The following is a 17,258-nucleotide window of genomic DNA, read 5'->3' on the forward strand; positions in this document are numbered from 1 at the left end:
CTTTCCTTTAAATCTGACTATGCTTTAGGCTTTTGTCCTGCTCTTAAAAGCAGCCTTTCATTCATGCCGAGGCATTCTTTGTTTGGCAGGGGCATTGCCAGAGTTCAGAGTGGGGGGAGCAGGGCCAGAAAAAAAAACCCAGTCTAGGATTTGCTAGTGATAGTCCCAGGGGAAAAGTGTTAGTGCGGCGTTAGCCAGCGGAAGCCTGCTCCAGTGTCAGATTGCTGGAGGTCTCCTTCAGTCTGTTAACTCACTTAGAATAATTGATTAGCTGATGGCTCCTTCAAATCTCCCCCTGCCCTTATACTACCTGCACCTGATTCTTACTCAGATCAAAGCTTGATAGGAGAGGAGACAGTTGCTACTGAAATTTTGGTTGCTTGATACTCTGAAAGCACAAGGATTGTTGTAAACCTTTTCATTATAGTAAATTAAAACTAATGAATCATATTAATTGTGTGAAGCTTTTAAAAACCTGCAAATCAGAAATCCTATTTGTGCAGCAGATAATTGTAGGCTGCAAAGGCTAGAACTGCGAGAGCTCAATTCAGTCATTCAAGGGAATGCTTTCATTAATTATTTCATTCAATCATTCATTGCTCCGATCATACAGGGTTAATAGTAATGTATTGTGAGCAGCACAGTGTGTGAGCTGTTCTAAAGCCATTCAAGGCTGCAAGCTGAAAGGAGTATTCTGATTAGGAAAAGGAACGCGCTAAGCAGACGAGAAGGCTGCATTTGTCTCTGCCTTTGGTCTCATTTTTTAAAAAATACCATTAAACCAAAAACCCTGTTAAAAATCTGCCTTTCACCCAGAGGTCACCTGGGAGAATGCTTAGCAGACGGTTGGAGTGAGTGTCAGCTGGGAGGCCTCTTCTCCCCTCATTAAATCATGTGTCCATGCCTGTTTGTGAATGAGCACTCAGTTCCTGGACACCTGCTAAGCTCAGTGAGGGAAAGGACCTGCCTAGACTCAGGAAAGCACAGGGGTAGGACTCCATTAGCTTTCCGAATGGAATCCTCCTCCATTTGTTGATGTTGGCTGCACCGCTGCTGTCTGGACTGTGTAGCTGTCTGGACGTTATTGCATTATGCAGACAATCCATGTAATTTTAGAATTACAAAAAATATGCAGTCTCCGCTTCCTCCCATTTGTGTTTGTGTAAAGGGGACAGGGGAAGAATGTGTAAAGGTGAAAAGGGGAAGGCTTGGTGTCAGAGCAACTCGGGGGGGGGGTTCCTTTGGTAAAAGCAAACAATTCCTGGGCTTTTGCCCAAGTTTAAAGCATTCTGCATCATGACTGAAGAGACCCGAGGCTCAGAAATGCAGAGTCTAGCATCCATGCAAAGGGCTAGAAAATCATGTACGATCCTGTAAGTGCTGGGGGATGGATGGATGGATGGAAGAGGGAAAAGATACAGAGATGTCTTAACACTTGCCTTCACATGAAATTTAAAGATCATAGCTCCATCCCACATCCCAGATTTTCTCACTATCACATAGCTTCCATTGCTGGCAGGGCACTGAGTTGGACAGAGCGTTCTTTTTTGTAGTGACAGAGACTGTCTTTCTCTTCTTTTAGAGGGAGATCAGTACAGAACCATTCAAGGGCTTGCCCATCCAAAAGTGATCATTTCCAATTGCAATGAGCTATTCTAGGAAGACTCTCTGCACTCTCTTTGCCATCCGTTTCTAAAACTGGCTGTGTTTCACATGATGGGTTTATTTCTATTTAAGGGACAGGGGAAATAGAGGACTTTTCCCATTGCCATAAAAGGAGACTCTGGGTCTGATCCTCTGCTCTTTCACTCAAATTTTACCTTGGTGTAATTCCACTGAATTCAGTCAAGCAATACAGAGTGGAGAATCAAGCCCATATGCTCTAGGCATCCATTGATATGTGTCACTGCCCAGACACATTGTCATAAAATGCCCTTCCAGCTTTTCCCTTCCCATTCTCTGGCCCGCTGAGTTCAGAGAATCAGATTTCTCTTGTGAAACGTTCTGGCCTTTGGCTGAGTTTGAAGCTTTCTTTCTGCACAGTGGGAACATGTCAGGAGGGCAAGGCAAAATCCACTTGGGGCTCCCCCAAATCTCACTCATTCCGATAGTTCCTGTGTGGCAAATGTGGACTACTCCACCACATAGAAATGGATTAGCTTTACCCTAGCTTTGTACTGCTGACCGTGCTGTGCTCACCGGATACTGTCAGTGCCTATCTATTATTCTGTCACTGCCAGGAAACCAAACAGCCCAGGGCGAGGATTCCTAGGGAGTGGAAGCTAACAGTGGGGTGCACTTTGGCCATCACTGTCTGCCAGTTCTAAGCTTTCCCAAGGCATAAAGTCATTAGAGTAGAGGAAATAACTAACTCCTAGATCTGGCTGTGAAATGTTTTCCCTTTCAGAGCAAGAAATATGCATGGTTCTGACTGGAGCTGGTTGAACCATTCATTTAGAATAATACTTGTTATGAATTTAGCTCCTTTCTGGATTAGCAAATAATCCATAGCCGGATCCTAATTTCAGCTAATTTGTTCATTACCCCTCGTGTCTCACCATGTAACAGTCAGCCTCGTGGTTGTGAGCTGTTCACTTTGACTATTCACTACATATATTGTGTGACAGCTGAAACTTTTTAAATAACAGAAGAGCCAATGATGCATCTGTGCTAAAATGCGTGCCCTTTTTCACAACATCTGACAGTTGCTGAATACTCACAAACAAAAGATCAGACCCCACAACTCACAGTAACCTGAACTGGGGTATTTTATCCATGGATCAGAGCGGCTTCTCATTGTTTGGCCAGCTCTACCTCTGACAACCCACCTGGCGTGGTCAGAAGTGGTCTGGCCTGACCTTTCGCTCTGCTTAGTTCTCCAGGTGCTCTGACTGGCTGGTGGATGGCATCATTAAATAAAATGCTGTTTCAGTTAACATCGATTTGATCAGGTGAGAAATAGGGTGTCCTCATCTGAACCTAGTGGAAAAGGAGTCCAGGAATCCTGCAGTTAGTGAGTTCACACAGGTGTCTGTGAAACTGCTGGGAACTAACCACAGAGAGACCTACTGAAGACAGTCAGCAAACGTGGACTAGCAAAGGGACACTGGTTTTCTTCATGTAGCCTGGCACACAAAGAGGCTGAGAAACTGAGAATGTTAATATTCAAATAGCCAGCTCGAAGAGCTTGCACTAGGAAAATCCTGCTTGGGTTGAGCAATAGTGACATCCAGTGGCTGTTCCTATGGATCTCTTCGAAACCAGCTCACGTCTCCCCTGCCAACATGTTTTACGTCCATGGCCCAGAGATAAAAACATTCTTAGCAGAGGGCAGCAGGGAGTTACCCAACACAGCATCAAACTTGGAAGCACAGTGACACTAAGTCCCAGATTTAGGTACCAGTGGCATTCAGAAGACCCCCCTCAGCTGCCACTGAGCCCTGTAGGTGCCTAAACCTACTTGGAGCCTAAGCTTTTGCAGAGAACGTTCCCCAGGTTGCCTGTGTTTCTGACTCTGGACATGTGCACTGCTGCTTCGCTTTGGGTGCCCAGACACCCAAGCTCCTGTGCAATGCATGGACCAGCTGCTGCGCCTAGCTTGCCTGTGAGGCCCAGTATGATAGACATGCACAGAGCATGCCTCACTTCACAAAAAATGGGGGGACAGGGTTTGTGGGGGAGGTGAGGCCCTCCCTCATAACGTCCGGTGCAGTGGTTAGGGTACTCTTCTGGGATGTGGAAGACCCCTGGTTCAAGTCTCTCCTCTGCCCGATGAGGAAAGGGAATTTGAAGAGGGTTCTGCCGTCTCTCTCATAGCCACTGGACTGTGGGATATGCTGGTGTGGATAAGAGAGAGCAAAAGCAGGCATGAGAGTGACTGTGTAGCCTGGTGGGTAGAGCTCTCACCCTGGAGCCAGTGCTCAGATAACTCTGTGTGTTCAAAGTGGAGCCACTTCAATAGAAGATAGTGACGCTGACACACATGGGAATGTTCCTGGTCAGTTCGTTCTCCCCCAACAACTGGGCTAAATGTTATGAGGAAGGCGGCTGTTACCCCTCTTCCCCCCAGATTCTTGCAAGAAATTCCTGAGGTGCCTGACTCTGGGTGAGGGCTCACAGCTGAGAATACCAAGCCCAGATTTACATGCCAAACTCCCCTCTCATTGGCTAGCATAGGCGGCTCCCTGCCTAGCATGCTGGCGTTGGTGGATCCTATTCTTAGGCACCTGTCTGCCTCCTTTCCTTGTATAGGAAGCCTGAGCACCTAACTCAGGCTTTGTGAATCCTGGTGATTTTCTAAGTGTCTTTGTTCCTTTGTGACTCTAGCCCCATGGCAGTTAGAATGTGCACTTTATCCAGCACCTATCGCACGCTCGGTGCTGTTGATGTATTAATCTCATTTGTATTGGCAGCAACATCTAGGTGTCAGGTTAAGGATCAGAGCCTTATGCTGCTAGGCATTTGACAGAGATGCAGAAACTGCCGCTGCCAGACAGAGCTCACAGTCTTAAGTTATGACTAGAACTGGTCAAAATATGGGAAGGGTAAAATTCACAGAATTTTTTTATGGTTTCCCCTGGTGTTTGTTTGTTTGGGAAGGGGCAGTTTTGATGTCTGAAACGTTGACAGAATTAAAAAAAAATTCACCCACCTCTAGTTATGTCCACATGTGACTAATGGAAGAGACAAACAAAGGGGAGTGGTGACATGAGTGAGATAACCGGAAAAACAAGCATTTGGTAGAGATGTGGCGGATTTCCACCTGCCTAGACACTGCCAGCTGGTAGAGCTTTGCAGGCATCATGGCAGAGAAAAGTCTTGAAGAGGGGCTTAAAGGAAGAGAAAGTGTGGCTTTGTGGCTCTTATCAACGAGCTTTTCCCATTCATAATGGGAGGCCTGGGAGAATGCGTGCAGGTGTTCGAGGGAGCAGCAGATGTGATGGCTGAGTATGCTGGCACAGCAAAGGCTGCAGTCAGTGTTATGCCAAAATAATAGGTCATTGAGCTATGGAGGGGCTAAATTGGGAAGGGGCCTTAAAGCTAAAGGGTTGTGTTTGAGGTGGTGGCGAACAGCCAGCAGAGGGATGCAAATGGTGGGAGGCTGGTTAAAGCAATGAGCCAGAAAGGTGATTTTAGCAGCAGCCTTTGAATGAACTACAGGAGTTACAGACATCAAGGGCCGAGAGGAAGAGGCTGCAGGTATCAGACACAAGATGATAAGGGTCTGGACAACAAAAATATCCTTTTTTCATCTAGTCCACTCAGAGCTCCTTTGAGCACTCGGAGTTTAACACAGAAGTTGATTATTTCAATATATTTGTGTCTATTTTGCATGCTTGATGGATTTTTTTTCCTGTTTTGTTTTTTTCCAGGAACCAGTGAAGACCTATTCCAAGATTCCGAAGGGAGGGAGGGATCCGAGCCTATTGAGGAGCACCAGTTTTCAGACCTAGAGGAATCTGACGATGACGATGACAATGAAGATGATGAAGATGAGGAGGAAGAGGAGAGCCAAGATGAGCCACCTTTAAAGTTTTCAGAAGCAAAACATACCTCCCTTCCAATGCACTCTTTGGGCAGCTCTCCATCTGCTCCAGAGGAATGCACAGGAGCAGCATTGTCTTTAACACAAGATATTGTCTCCAGCATCCAACAAGTAGGCAGGGGCCACCAGACCACTTCCCCAGGGCTGGAAACAAAATGGTCAGCAGACAGTAGCGAAGTTGCTGTTTGCCACAGCTTCTTGAGTCTCCATAGGCCAGCTTTGACCTCCAGTGAACATTTGGCTTCTGCTGAAAGGGAATCTGTCACAAAGCAGCACATGTTCTTAGCTATGGACCTGTCAACCTCAGAAGACACCTCCCCAAGAAAGAAGTGGTCTCCAGGCAAGGACTCTGGTGGTGGTGGCGGCGGCAGCGGCAGCAGGCCAATGCTAGCTAGAAAGCACTTGTTAACCAAAAATGAAACTTCACCGAAACGTTTCTCGCCAACTGGAGAAATGTCTTCACTAAGGTGCCTGTCTCCAGGGAGAGGGATGTCACCGTGTCAGCGCATGTCACCGAGAAGGGAGGCATCTCCACTGAGATGTTTGTCACCAAGGCTTGAGCTGTCACCCGGCAGGCACCCTTCCCCAAGAAGAGAGTTATCCCCAAGAACGTACCTCCCACCAGAGAGGGGGGTCTCCCCTGTGGGGCATTTGTCTCCCAGCAGAGAGATGTCATCAGTCAGATATTTATCACTGAAGAAAATGTTGCCTCCAGCCTGTTCAGAGTCACTTTCTAGATATCCATCCCCAGGGAAAGAGGACTTGCCTTGTAGCAGCAAATCAGCTGCAGATGACCAAGTTCAAAGTTCATTAAAACTCCAGCATGGAATATTAGCTTCAATGCCTCTACCTCACAGGTTCCTTGGCAAAAGTGCAGAGCTGTATGAGTCCAAGTTGGTAAGCTCCAATTCTTCTTCTATGTTCATATTTTCTATTCATCTTTGTAAATCCTTTGATTTTCTTTCATGGATATTGTCTAGTGAAAGATGTCAGATTGACTGATATCCTCTGCTGAGTCACAGGATGGGTGCTACACAGGTAGCAGCAAGTGCGTGTTTTCCACCCCCATCACTTTTCCTCTGCACCCCTTTTCTCTCCCTTCCATTTCTTTTCTCTCCTCTTCCTTCTTCCCCCTTCCGTTTCCTCTCTCTCCCCCTGCTCTTCCCTCACACACCCACGCCGTTTTTTTTTCTTTTGTGTGTTTTTGTTTTTAAAGTTAAGGGTTAATGCCATGCTGTGTGGAGGAATGACTTCTAAAGGATGGGAGGATATTCATTATCTGTGGCTCACTCAGTCCTTGGCCTTTGTGCTGAAGAGGCAACAAGGTGGGAAGGGCACTTAGTGAAGACTGAGGTTGTGGTTTTGTGATAGGGACACTTGTTCTATAGGAATTTGAGACCCACTAACTCATTTCTCAAATGCCATGAATAGCCATGATATTCTAGATATGTTCCGTTTCTACGGACCTGAACCAGATTTGAACCAGTAAAGGCGAAAGTTCTTGTCGCCATTACTAATCCCATCTAGCCTTCCAGCTAGCTCCATTACGTTAGCTGTTGAGAAACATTTATTTGGGCTTCTCATCTCACTCGCTTTCTCAGACCAACTAGGTATTTTCCTCATTGGGTCAAAAAAACAATTAATTCTGCCTTTGCTGGACACATCACATCCTACATGTAAAGGGCGTTAGTGTGTTTCTCCCATACATATAGATTAAAGAGGACACGCGGTTTGTAGAGAAATCTCCCACTTCCACTGTTACTGCCACAGCTCTCCACAGAAAGTCTGTATGTGCCTGGCTCTCATCTGAGGGCTTGTCTACATGGTGGGTTAGTCTGAACTGAAGCGTGCGCAGTAGTGTTGAACCTCACCTGTTGCACACTAACAGGCCATGTAGACCCTGCTGGCTCAGACTGAAAATTCCCTAGTTCGAAACTGTACGATGTTAATGCATGAATAAGCCCTTGTGTGAACAAGACCTAAGTTACACTGGTGTAAATCAGGAGTAACACCACTGAAGTCAGCCAGTGCAGTTACATTGCTGTGAAACTGGTGTGCACCTGTGGAGAGTGTTCTGGGGACAGAGAGCCCTTACAGAACTTCTGCCATAGTACTCTCCTGACAGACAGTAATCCTGTGATTCCTCATAGAAACCATGTAGCCCAGTGTGTGTTTTTCCTTGTCTGTGGTTTTTCCCTATCAGGGATGTGGCACTGATTTCCCTTGGGGTTTGTTTGTTTAATTCTTTTCATTTATAACTTCAAACACTATCCCTGGGTTAGGCCCAGACTTTCACCCACCCTACAGCTATTTCAGTCTACTGTGAAATAATCTTGGTTTTGTTCAATATCTTCATAAATGATCTGGAGGATGGTGTGGATTGCACTCTCAGCAAATTTGCGGATGATACTAAACTAGGAGGAGTGGTAGATATGCTGGAGGGCAGGGATAGGATACAGAGGGACCTAGACAAATTGGAGGATTGGGCCAAAAGAAATCTGATGAGGTTCAACAAGGATAAGTGCAGGGTCCTGCACTTAGGACGGAAGAACCCAATGCACCGCTAGAGACTAGGGCCCAAATGGCTCGGCAGCAGTTCTGCAGAAAAGGACCTAGGGGTGACAGTGGACGAGAAGCTGGATATGAGTCAACAGTGTGCCCTTGTTGCCAAGAAGGCCAATGGCATTTTGGGATGTATAAGTAGGGGCATTGCCAGCAGATTGAGGGACGTGATCGTTCCCCTCTATTCGACATTGGTGAGGCCTCATCTGGAGTACTGTGTCCAGTTTTGGGCCCCACACTACAAGAAGGATGTGGATAAATTGGAGAGAGTCCAGCGAAGGGCAACAAAAATGATTAGGGGTCTGGAACACATGACTTATGAGGAGAGGCTGAGGGAACTGGCATTGTTTAGTCTGCAGAAGAGAAGAATGAGGGGGGATTTGATAGCTGCTTTCAACTACCTGAGAGGTGGTTCCAAAGAGGATGGCTCTAGACTATTCTCAGTGGTAGAAGAGGACAGGACAAGGAGTAATGGTCTCAAGTTGCAGTGGGGGAGGTTTAGGTTGGATATTAGGAAAAACTTTTTCACTAGGAGGGTGGTGAAACACTGGAATGTGTTAACTAGGGAGGTGGTAAAATCTCCTTCCTTAGAAGTTTTTAAGGTCAGGCTTGACAAAGCCCTGGCTGGGATGATTTAATTGGGGATTGGTCCTGCTTTGAGCAGGGGGTTGGACTAGATGCCCTCCTGAGGTCCCTCCCAACCCTGATATTCTATGATTCTATGATCTCCTGTGATGGATCCTTATGCTGCAGAAAGCAGACATACAATTCAAGTTGCAGTGGGGGAGGTTTAGGTTGGATATTAGGAAAAACTTTTTCACTAGGAGGGTGGTGAAACACTGGAATGCGTTGCCTAGGGAGGTGGTGGAATCTCCTTCCTTAGAAGTTTTTAAGGTCAGGCTTGACAAAGCCCTGGCTGGGATGATTTAATTGGGTATGGGTCCTGCTTTTGAGCAGGGGGTTGGACTAGATGACCTCCTGAGGTCCCTTCCAACCCTGATATTCTATGATTCTATGAATTATTATATAAATTGTACACACACCCCGAATGTGACACTGAATTCTAAACCTCCCTGTCTCTCTGTTTGCAAGTTCATGATAACCCTTGAAAATTTTAGAATCCCGTACAGCAGAGGTAGCTCTCCAGCCTAAGCAAATTGACAAACCAGATTCCCAGACTGTAATGACATAACTGACTATGTCATTAATGATGCTTTTGGCAAACAAGGAGGTAAATAATCCAGTCCCTTTGAAGAATGGTTATAATCAGAAAAGTGACCTCTTCTTAGTCCATTTGTCTGCTCTTTGGGCAGCCCCTAGTCTCCTCTGTTCATTTTACTGACACAGAGAAGTTTTCGCTCCCGCTAGACTTACAGCACCAGAGCAGCTATGAGAGATGGAGCTGGAGCCTATTCTGCTTCACCCATCATCACTGAGATTGTCAGCTGAGTTTTCACCGCAGAATCTTTATTCCTGATGACGATGCAGGAGGCAAAAGATCAGAGCTGGATTTTCCAACCCAAGGTGGTGTTTGCAGGGACAGCAATTAGAAAAACAGATTCTTGAGTTACAAAGGAATAGCATTTGATCTGGAGTCCCTGAGGAAGAGTAACCAGGGACCTCTATTGTGTCATTTCTCCCCATGTTATGGTGACAATATTTTTTATTGGAGTCCAGCTTGGAGGCCCTGGAAAGCTTATGCTCAAATACATTTGTTAGTCTCTAAGGTGCCACAAGTCCTCCTTTTCTTTTTGCAGATACAGACTAACACGGCTGCTACTCTGAAACCTGGAAACAATCAGTGTCCATTGTGTTAGGTTCTGAACAACCATATACCAAGCCGTGGTCCTTGCCCTGAAAGGCTTCCATTAAGAGTGCTCTGCTGTTTGCTGGGTAGACAGAGGCTGGAATTGCTGCCTAAATGTCATTCAACCTTCTCTGAAATCCAAAGAGTTTCCCCATATGTAGGACTTCAGATATGGGGAGTAGATGCAAAGGAACATAAACCAAGGGCCCTTCCACTTAAGTCCTTTTGCCGCACAGACTGGGCCAAGATACTAAAGCAACTAGTTTCGAAATGTCGTCTGCTGGTGTCTGATATCCATACCCTTGCTTTGGTATGTTTATTTTTAGGGATAAAGAAGCGAGAGTGGAGGCTGTAGGGCAGGAGCATCCATCCTGAGGGAACAGATGCTGCACAAAGCCTCAGAGCAGAGCATTTCTCCATGGCCTACAGCTAGCACTGTGGCTGTTTCCTGCCCTGTCTGAATTTTTGGACGGTCATGCTGTGGAGTATGCAGCAGCGCAGTGCTGCAGAAAGACAGTTCTTCCAGGCAGAGCTATTAAATAGGGAAGCATTACAATCGTATCAGTGAGATACACTGACCCAGCCTGTAGGGTCACAATATAAAGCACAAAAAGAACAGGAGGACTTGTGGTACCTTAGAGACTAACCAATTTATTTGAGCATAAGCTTTCGTGAGCTACAGCTCACTTCATCGGATGCATAAAGTGGAAAATGCAGTGAGGATGTTTTATACACACAGACCATGAAAAAATGGGTGTTTATCACTTCAAAAGGTTTTCTCTCCCCCCACCCCACTCTTCTGTTGGTAATAGCTTATCTAAAGTGATCACTCTCCTTACAATGTGTATGATAACCAAGGTGGGCCATTTCCAGCACAAATCCAGGGTTTAACAAGAACGTCTGAAGAACCGGGAGGGGGGGGGGGGGACGACCAAGGGGAAATAGGTTCCCTTGCATAATGACTTAGCCACTCCCAGTCTCTATTCAAGCCTAAGTTAATTGTATCAAATTTGCAAATGAATTCCAATTCAGCAGTCTCTCGCTGGAGTCTGGTTTTGAAGTTTTTCTGTTGTAATATTGCAACTTCATGTCTGTAATCGCGTGACCAGAGAGATTGAAGTGTTCTCCGACTGGTTTATGAATGTTATAATTCTTGACATCTGATTTGTGTCCATTTATTCTTTTACGTAGAGACTGTCCAGTTTGACCAATGTACATGGCAGAGGGGCATTGCTGGCACATGATGGCATATATCACATTGGTAGATGTGCAGGTGAACGAGCCTCTGATAGTGTGGCTGATGTTATTAGGCCCTGTGATGGTGTCCCCTGAATAGATATGTGGGCACAGTTGGCAAAGGGCTTTGTTGCAAGGATAGGTTCCTGGGTTAGTGGTTCTGTTGTGTGGTATGTGGTTGCTGGTGAGTATTTGCTTCAGGTTGGGGGGCTGTCTGTAGGCAAGGACTGGCCTGTCTCCCAAGATCTGTGAGAGTGATGGGTCGTCCTTCATAATAGGTTGTAAGTCCTTGATCATGCGTTGGAGAGGTTTTAGTTGGGGGCTGAAGGTGATGGCTAGTGGCGTTCTGTTATTTTCTTTGTTAGGCCTGTCCTGTAGTAGGTGACTTCTGGGTACTCTTCTGGCTCTGTTAATCTGTTTCTTCACTTCAGCAGGTGGGTATTGTAGTTGTAAGAATGCTTGATAGAGATCTTGTAGGTGTTTGTCTCTGTCTGAGGGGTTGGAGCAAATGCGGTTGTATCGTAGAGCTTGGCTGTAGACAATGGACCGTGTGGTGTGGTCTGGGTGAAAGCTGGAGGCATGTAGGTAGGAATAGCAGTCAGTAGGTTTCCGGTATAGGGTGGTGTTTATATGACCATCACTTATTAGCACCGTAGTGTCCAGGAAGTGGATCTCTTGTGTGGACTGGTCCAGGCTGAGGTTGATGGTGGGATGGAAAGCACAGTATAGCATGGCCTGATTTCAGTTACGAAAACATCGTCTCCCTGGTGGTTGGTGACCTCAGTAGTGAGCTGCCCGTCTCAGGTCACCTACAGTCTGAGATCCCAGGTGTGACTGTGACACTTAGAAATAATGGTAAGTGAAGGTTCAGTGAGTGCTCTAATCTTTATGAAGGAAGGAAGTACTCTTATAATCATAGGAAGTGATATAAAAACCATTTTAGACCAGCCAGTGCAAGATTAGATCAGCCTATTTAAACAGGGTGAAATTCTCCCCAGTGCAAAGGCTTTGTACAAGGTCCTACACAGACACCACTTAAACCCTTAAAGTAGGGCTTAATTGAAGCATAAATTGTGTGTAAAACCACTTCCCCTCTCATTGGCTGTTGCACAGACCACCTCCTCCTTCTCTTTGTGTTCTCCTAGGGGACATCTACGCAGCAAAGAAAACCGCTTGGCTGCTCCCTGCCAGCTGACTCATGTTCACAGGGCTTGGGCTGCAGATCTGTTTCATTGCTGTGTAGACTTTCTGGAGCCTGGGCTCTAGGACCCTGCAAGAGTCCCAGCCGGAGCTCTGGGAGCTCCAGTCAGCTGGCATGGGCCAGCATCTGGTTTTTCATTGTTGTGTAAACAGACCCCTAATCACCTAGTGCACCTCTGTCAATAGCTTGCATTGGAGAAGGGATATTAGGGAAGAGTTTGGGTTTTTAACTGCCTGCAGTATGGTAAATATTTTGTCCATTTACACTGACTGCTTTTGCTATCACTTTCCCTTTTGTCTCCAATCTCTTCTCATAGAACCAGCATCAGGGGAGTAGCTGGTTCTCTACAGACCATAACTGGGAGCATGGGTCCTGCAGTATACTCTCAAATTCTGTGTTCAGCCCAATTTTAAGGATCATCTGTTGAGAATTCCACCACTTCCTCTTGGGGGTCCTGTGTGGTGGTTAGCTGTAATAATCCCCTTGGTAACCCATTTCTGTGTAACCCACATTTCTGGACATGACATAGGTCAGAAAACTATGTGAAACCTAGAGACAGAGTGAAGAACAGGCAAAAAATAACTTGATAGAGTCATGCAAATTAGTTCCTATAAAACAAGAACTGATCCTGTCCATCCCTGAGAACTCAAACTCAGTCCAAAACGCAGCTTTGTACTTAGAAATTGTTAGGGTTTAAGGTTTCTTTTTAAAAAAATGTCACTCTACTGCTCTTCACTGTGCCAGGCAAAAGCAGAAGAACTAGAATATAGGAAGAATAGTCTTTCTTGTGGTGGTCTTGATCTGTTTCAAACTCATGGGGGAGCTTTGGGAAAGATTCTTACATAGAGAGAGCCTGAATCAAAACCCTAGATCTGTACCCCACCAGCCTTTGTAAATGGTTGAGTCCAGAACCAAATTTCATGGCTCAGGCCGCTCTCTATTCTGAACAGAACTTGCATATCTTCTGAGGTTTGCGCACCCCTTTACATTCCAATAGAACGTTAATAAAGCCAGTCAGTGGTTGTTCGTGCTGTGGAGTGATGATCCTAGGAGCTATAACCCTCACTCACTCAGCTCTTTTTTCTCTCTTAAATGCAGAAGATAGAACCTCGAAGCCCAGCATGTTCACCTGGCATCACACAGCCTGTCTGCTCCAAACCCTTGCAAGCATCCCATGAACTACATGTCCATGCTCCGAGCCGAGGGGAAGAGAATGTCTTCAGCCATCTTCCGCTGCATTCACAGCAGCTAACAAGGACTCCATATCCTATGATTCCCATTGGGGGCATCCAGATGGTCCAGGCCAGGCCAAGTACCCATCCCAGTTTGATGCCCGATTCAGTTGTGTCCCTGCAAGCAGGATATTTTTCACCTGGTGGCAATGGCAGCAGCAGCTTTACAGAATCCAGCCAGGCTGAGGAAAGGGGCAAGGAACCACAGGTCCCACAAGAATCTTCATCCATATCCCTAGCTGCGAAGGTTTCTAAATACACACTGTCCCCACAGCTTAAAGGCAGCGGCTACTTAGAAGAGAAAATGAGGACTAGTGAGCATCAGCAAAAGACAGAACAGGAGGAATACAGGGTAAAAAAGTATGGTGAGCCCAGCCACTCAGCGCAAGAAGGCTGCTCAGCTCCCACCGACTGTCCGAGCACAAATTATGAGCACTCTCCAAAGCCTTCAACAAGCGGGGAAGAACCCTTGAAAAAAACGGGCAAGAAGCAATGTGGCAGCTCAAGCACTTACTTTGAATCATCCTGCACTTTCATCTCAGATTTCCCCGCACAGACGTTGGACAGAAGCAGCAGCACCGGCTGCTTGTCGGAGCCCTCATTGAGCCATTCACACTCCCACCAGTTCTCCGTTAGGAGAAGGAACCTCTCGGGAGAGCCAAGTCACCAAGGGGGAGCCCATAGGAAGAGCAGCCCGCACTTAGAACTCACACGGTTCAGTCAAGCTCAAAGGCAGGTGGATGAGAATACAGGAAGTACTTAAGTCTCCATTTATCTCTTCCACCTCTAGGCTTCCTATGTAAATCAACAGACATTTTCAACACTATTTCCTTTACTATAATCATCGCTATACAAAGCACTCTAGTGTATGACCAAACCCATGGAAGATTCTTGGTTTTCTTTGTCCCAGTCTGGTATTATCTCCACATGTATGCAGTTACTTGTGCCTTTTTCTCTACCTTTTGTTGCTTGAAATGTACAAAAATGTTTGAGGCTGTGAATATTTTTTTAGAGTTTTTTGGAAAGGGGTTTGTTAGACCTTGTCTTTTTTGCCATTTAGGTGTGTGTTCATATATGCTCGAGAGATGCAGAAAGGAAAAGGTTAAGCATTTTAAGGGGGAAGAAGATGCACTGAAAACAAAAACAAAAAATCTTTTTTAATATTGATTAAATGATTAAAAAAACAAACCCTTTCTCCTGTGTACAGAAGTTTATGATTCATATTTATTACCTGCTTTATTTAATTCTTGGCAAAGTGCTTTTTTGTTGTTGTTGCATCACTCTGGTTGCCTATCTTTGTGCTTTAAACAGTTGCGACTGCTTTACATTTGAAAATGTGTTTACCCTGAATTGTAAATGAAACTAGCACTTATTTTAGAATGGAAGGCCCATTAGCAATGAATGCAAACATCACTCCAAAAAGAAAAAAAAATCTCAACGCACCTCCCTTCTGCAGAACCCATAAAAGCACTTTTTTTAAAAGCGACAAAAGGGTTCTTCAAATATTTAACTGCAAGAAAACAAGGAGGTATCGAATGTAGAACCAGTTCTGGGAATGGCGTTTCACGGTTTGTAAAAGAGCCATTCTTAGGCGTGCTTTAATAGTGACATTCCAGGACTGGCTGCTCTTACAGGGCACAGTCTGCTAGTGGTCCTGCCTGTGTCACCCCGATGCCCCGTTTTCTGGGGTTTCAAAGCCCCCTGTCACCATTCGCTCCTGGGTTCAAAATGAAAATAAAGTCTCAGCCTTGCAAACAACTTTTGGCCATACCTTTATTTATATTTCTACAGCCCCTGCCTTCCCAAACAATTCCCATGCGGCCCTTTTTAAGGAAAAAGTTATAGGGATGCAATGAAGAGCTCATGTGCTCTTTTATTTGCACACCTATGGCTTTGTAACCCACATCTGGCTCCATGGCATATTTTATTTTATTTACTTATTTAAATGAAATGTTGCAAACACCTAGCCTCCATTGTGTGGAGGGGACTTTTGGGTATTTCATTAACAGAGGTTCTGATGACTGAGTGGATAATGTATGAAAATTGGCCTGTTATGCATGCATAGTAACTGTTTTCATAGCATATTTTTAAATATGACCATCTCTAGCAGAGCGTTGGCCTCTACTGCCAATAGATGTGATACCAAATATGGAGAGATGTGATGGAGCCATTCTGCTCTGTTGTGTTAACACACTTTTTAAAATACACACGTTCAGTACATGTTTCCCCTAATAGACAGCAGGCTCTTTACTGCTTCAGAGGGCTTTCCAATCAATGGAATCTGTACAAACACATTTTTAAAAGAAAACAAACAAACAAAAAGATAGAAATATTTAACCAATGGGCCATTTCTTTCTTCTTTCAGAGCTGTTCCAGTTTATCGGGTACATAATACACTTTTTAAAATAATAATAATAATAATAAATCAAATATAATCCTGAATGAGGACATATTACCTTGCCAGACTTGATGAGCTATGAACTGCTCCTGACTGATGGGTGAATAATATGGGGTGTTTTAAATAAACTTCTGTGATATTTTTTCTTTTGGTATAAAGGGAATTAAGTTCTAAAGAAGATCCGATGGAAATAACATTAAGATTGTGACACCAACTAAACCAGTGTCCAGATTTCAGAGTTCACTGGACCCCACCTCCTCATTCCTGACTAGCACTTTTACCTAGTTTTCCTTTCCCCCGATCCACGCACAGCATAACTCTGACCCCCTCAATCCTCCAGTCAGACCCAAGCAGATTTCACTGCAGGATTGTGGCTCATGGCCCAACTCAGCAAACCACCTCTGTTCAGGAAAACATGGTTACGTCCCATTCATTTTAATGGGAATTAAGCACATGTTTAAATGCTGTGATGAGCAGCGGTGGACTATGGAATCAGGGCCTGGGCGTGAGCATCATTTGAACCCATCCCTTCCCTCCATAATGAGTACAGCTTTGAATTTCCTGGCTATGGCTGGTTCTCTCTTTTATTTCCCCTTGTCACATTCTTAACATTATTTCAAGGTAGCTTTATGTATTTAATTGTTTTTTTATAATTGAAATTGTACATAAAGAGAAATAATGCAGTGGTTGTACACAGCACCTGGTTACATTGAGTGCATATGACGTTAACTTTGGGCTAGATCAAATTTGCGTGGCTTTATTTTCTAACCATATTTTAACCCTTGACATGTCAGCACATTGGAAAGAGCTTGGTTTTTTTCCTGTCACTTCTGAGGGAAAACCACAATTCCCGCAGTGTTAAGGTGCACCCATATCCTGCCAAGTTTTGGTCCCATTCACATAACATGCCAGTCATGTGCAGGAGTAATCTGTACTCTCTGTGGGTGAATGTGCATGTATGAACGCAGGCACCACTGTAAACTCTGTGGGAGTACAGGCAGAAATTCCCAGCCCTCAGGCCTGGCCTGGATTCCCATTGTGACAAATCTCCTGTAGTTTTCGGGGAGAAGCTAGGATTGGGTGGAATTCTGCCTCATGGCGCCCTCTACTGTGTTCAGCAGGTACCTATGGCAGGTCAGAATTAGCCACATAGGATTAGAAAAAGAAAAACAGCATTGATATGTATGAGCAAAATGATCATGTTAGTTTGACTCCAAGGGAAACAGTGCCCCCCACTAAAGCATGATGGTCTCTTGGTCTGAGCACAGGCTTAGAGG

At 45.2% G+C, this 17,258-nt stretch overlaps 1 protein-coding gene across 1 annotated transcript in view; it reads left to right on the plus strand.

Moving 5' to 3' along the window:
• Window positions 1-14,754, plus strand: part of HIVEP3 (HIVEP zinc finger 3) — a 92,289-nt gene extending 77,535 nt beyond the window's left edge. Inside the window, exons 5-6 of the mRNA XM_084652215.1 lie at window positions 5,373-6,442; window positions 13,450-14,754. Coding sequence (XP_084508341.1) covers window positions 5,373-6,442; window positions 13,450-14,346 — 1,967 coding nt within the window. The 3' untranslated portion in view covers window positions 14,347-14,754. The remainder of the gene's footprint in view (window positions 1-5,372; window positions 6,443-13,449) is intronic.
• The last annotated feature ends 2,504 nt before the right edge of the window (window positions 14,755-17,258 follow it).

The sequence above is a fragment of the Lepidochelys olivacea genome, assembly GCF_965140295.1.
Source record: "Lepidochelys olivacea isolate rLepOli2 genome assembly, chromosome: 19".
In the NCBI taxonomy this organism is placed as follows: domain Eukaryota; kingdom Metazoa; phylum Chordata; order Testudines; family Cheloniidae; genus Lepidochelys; species Lepidochelys olivacea.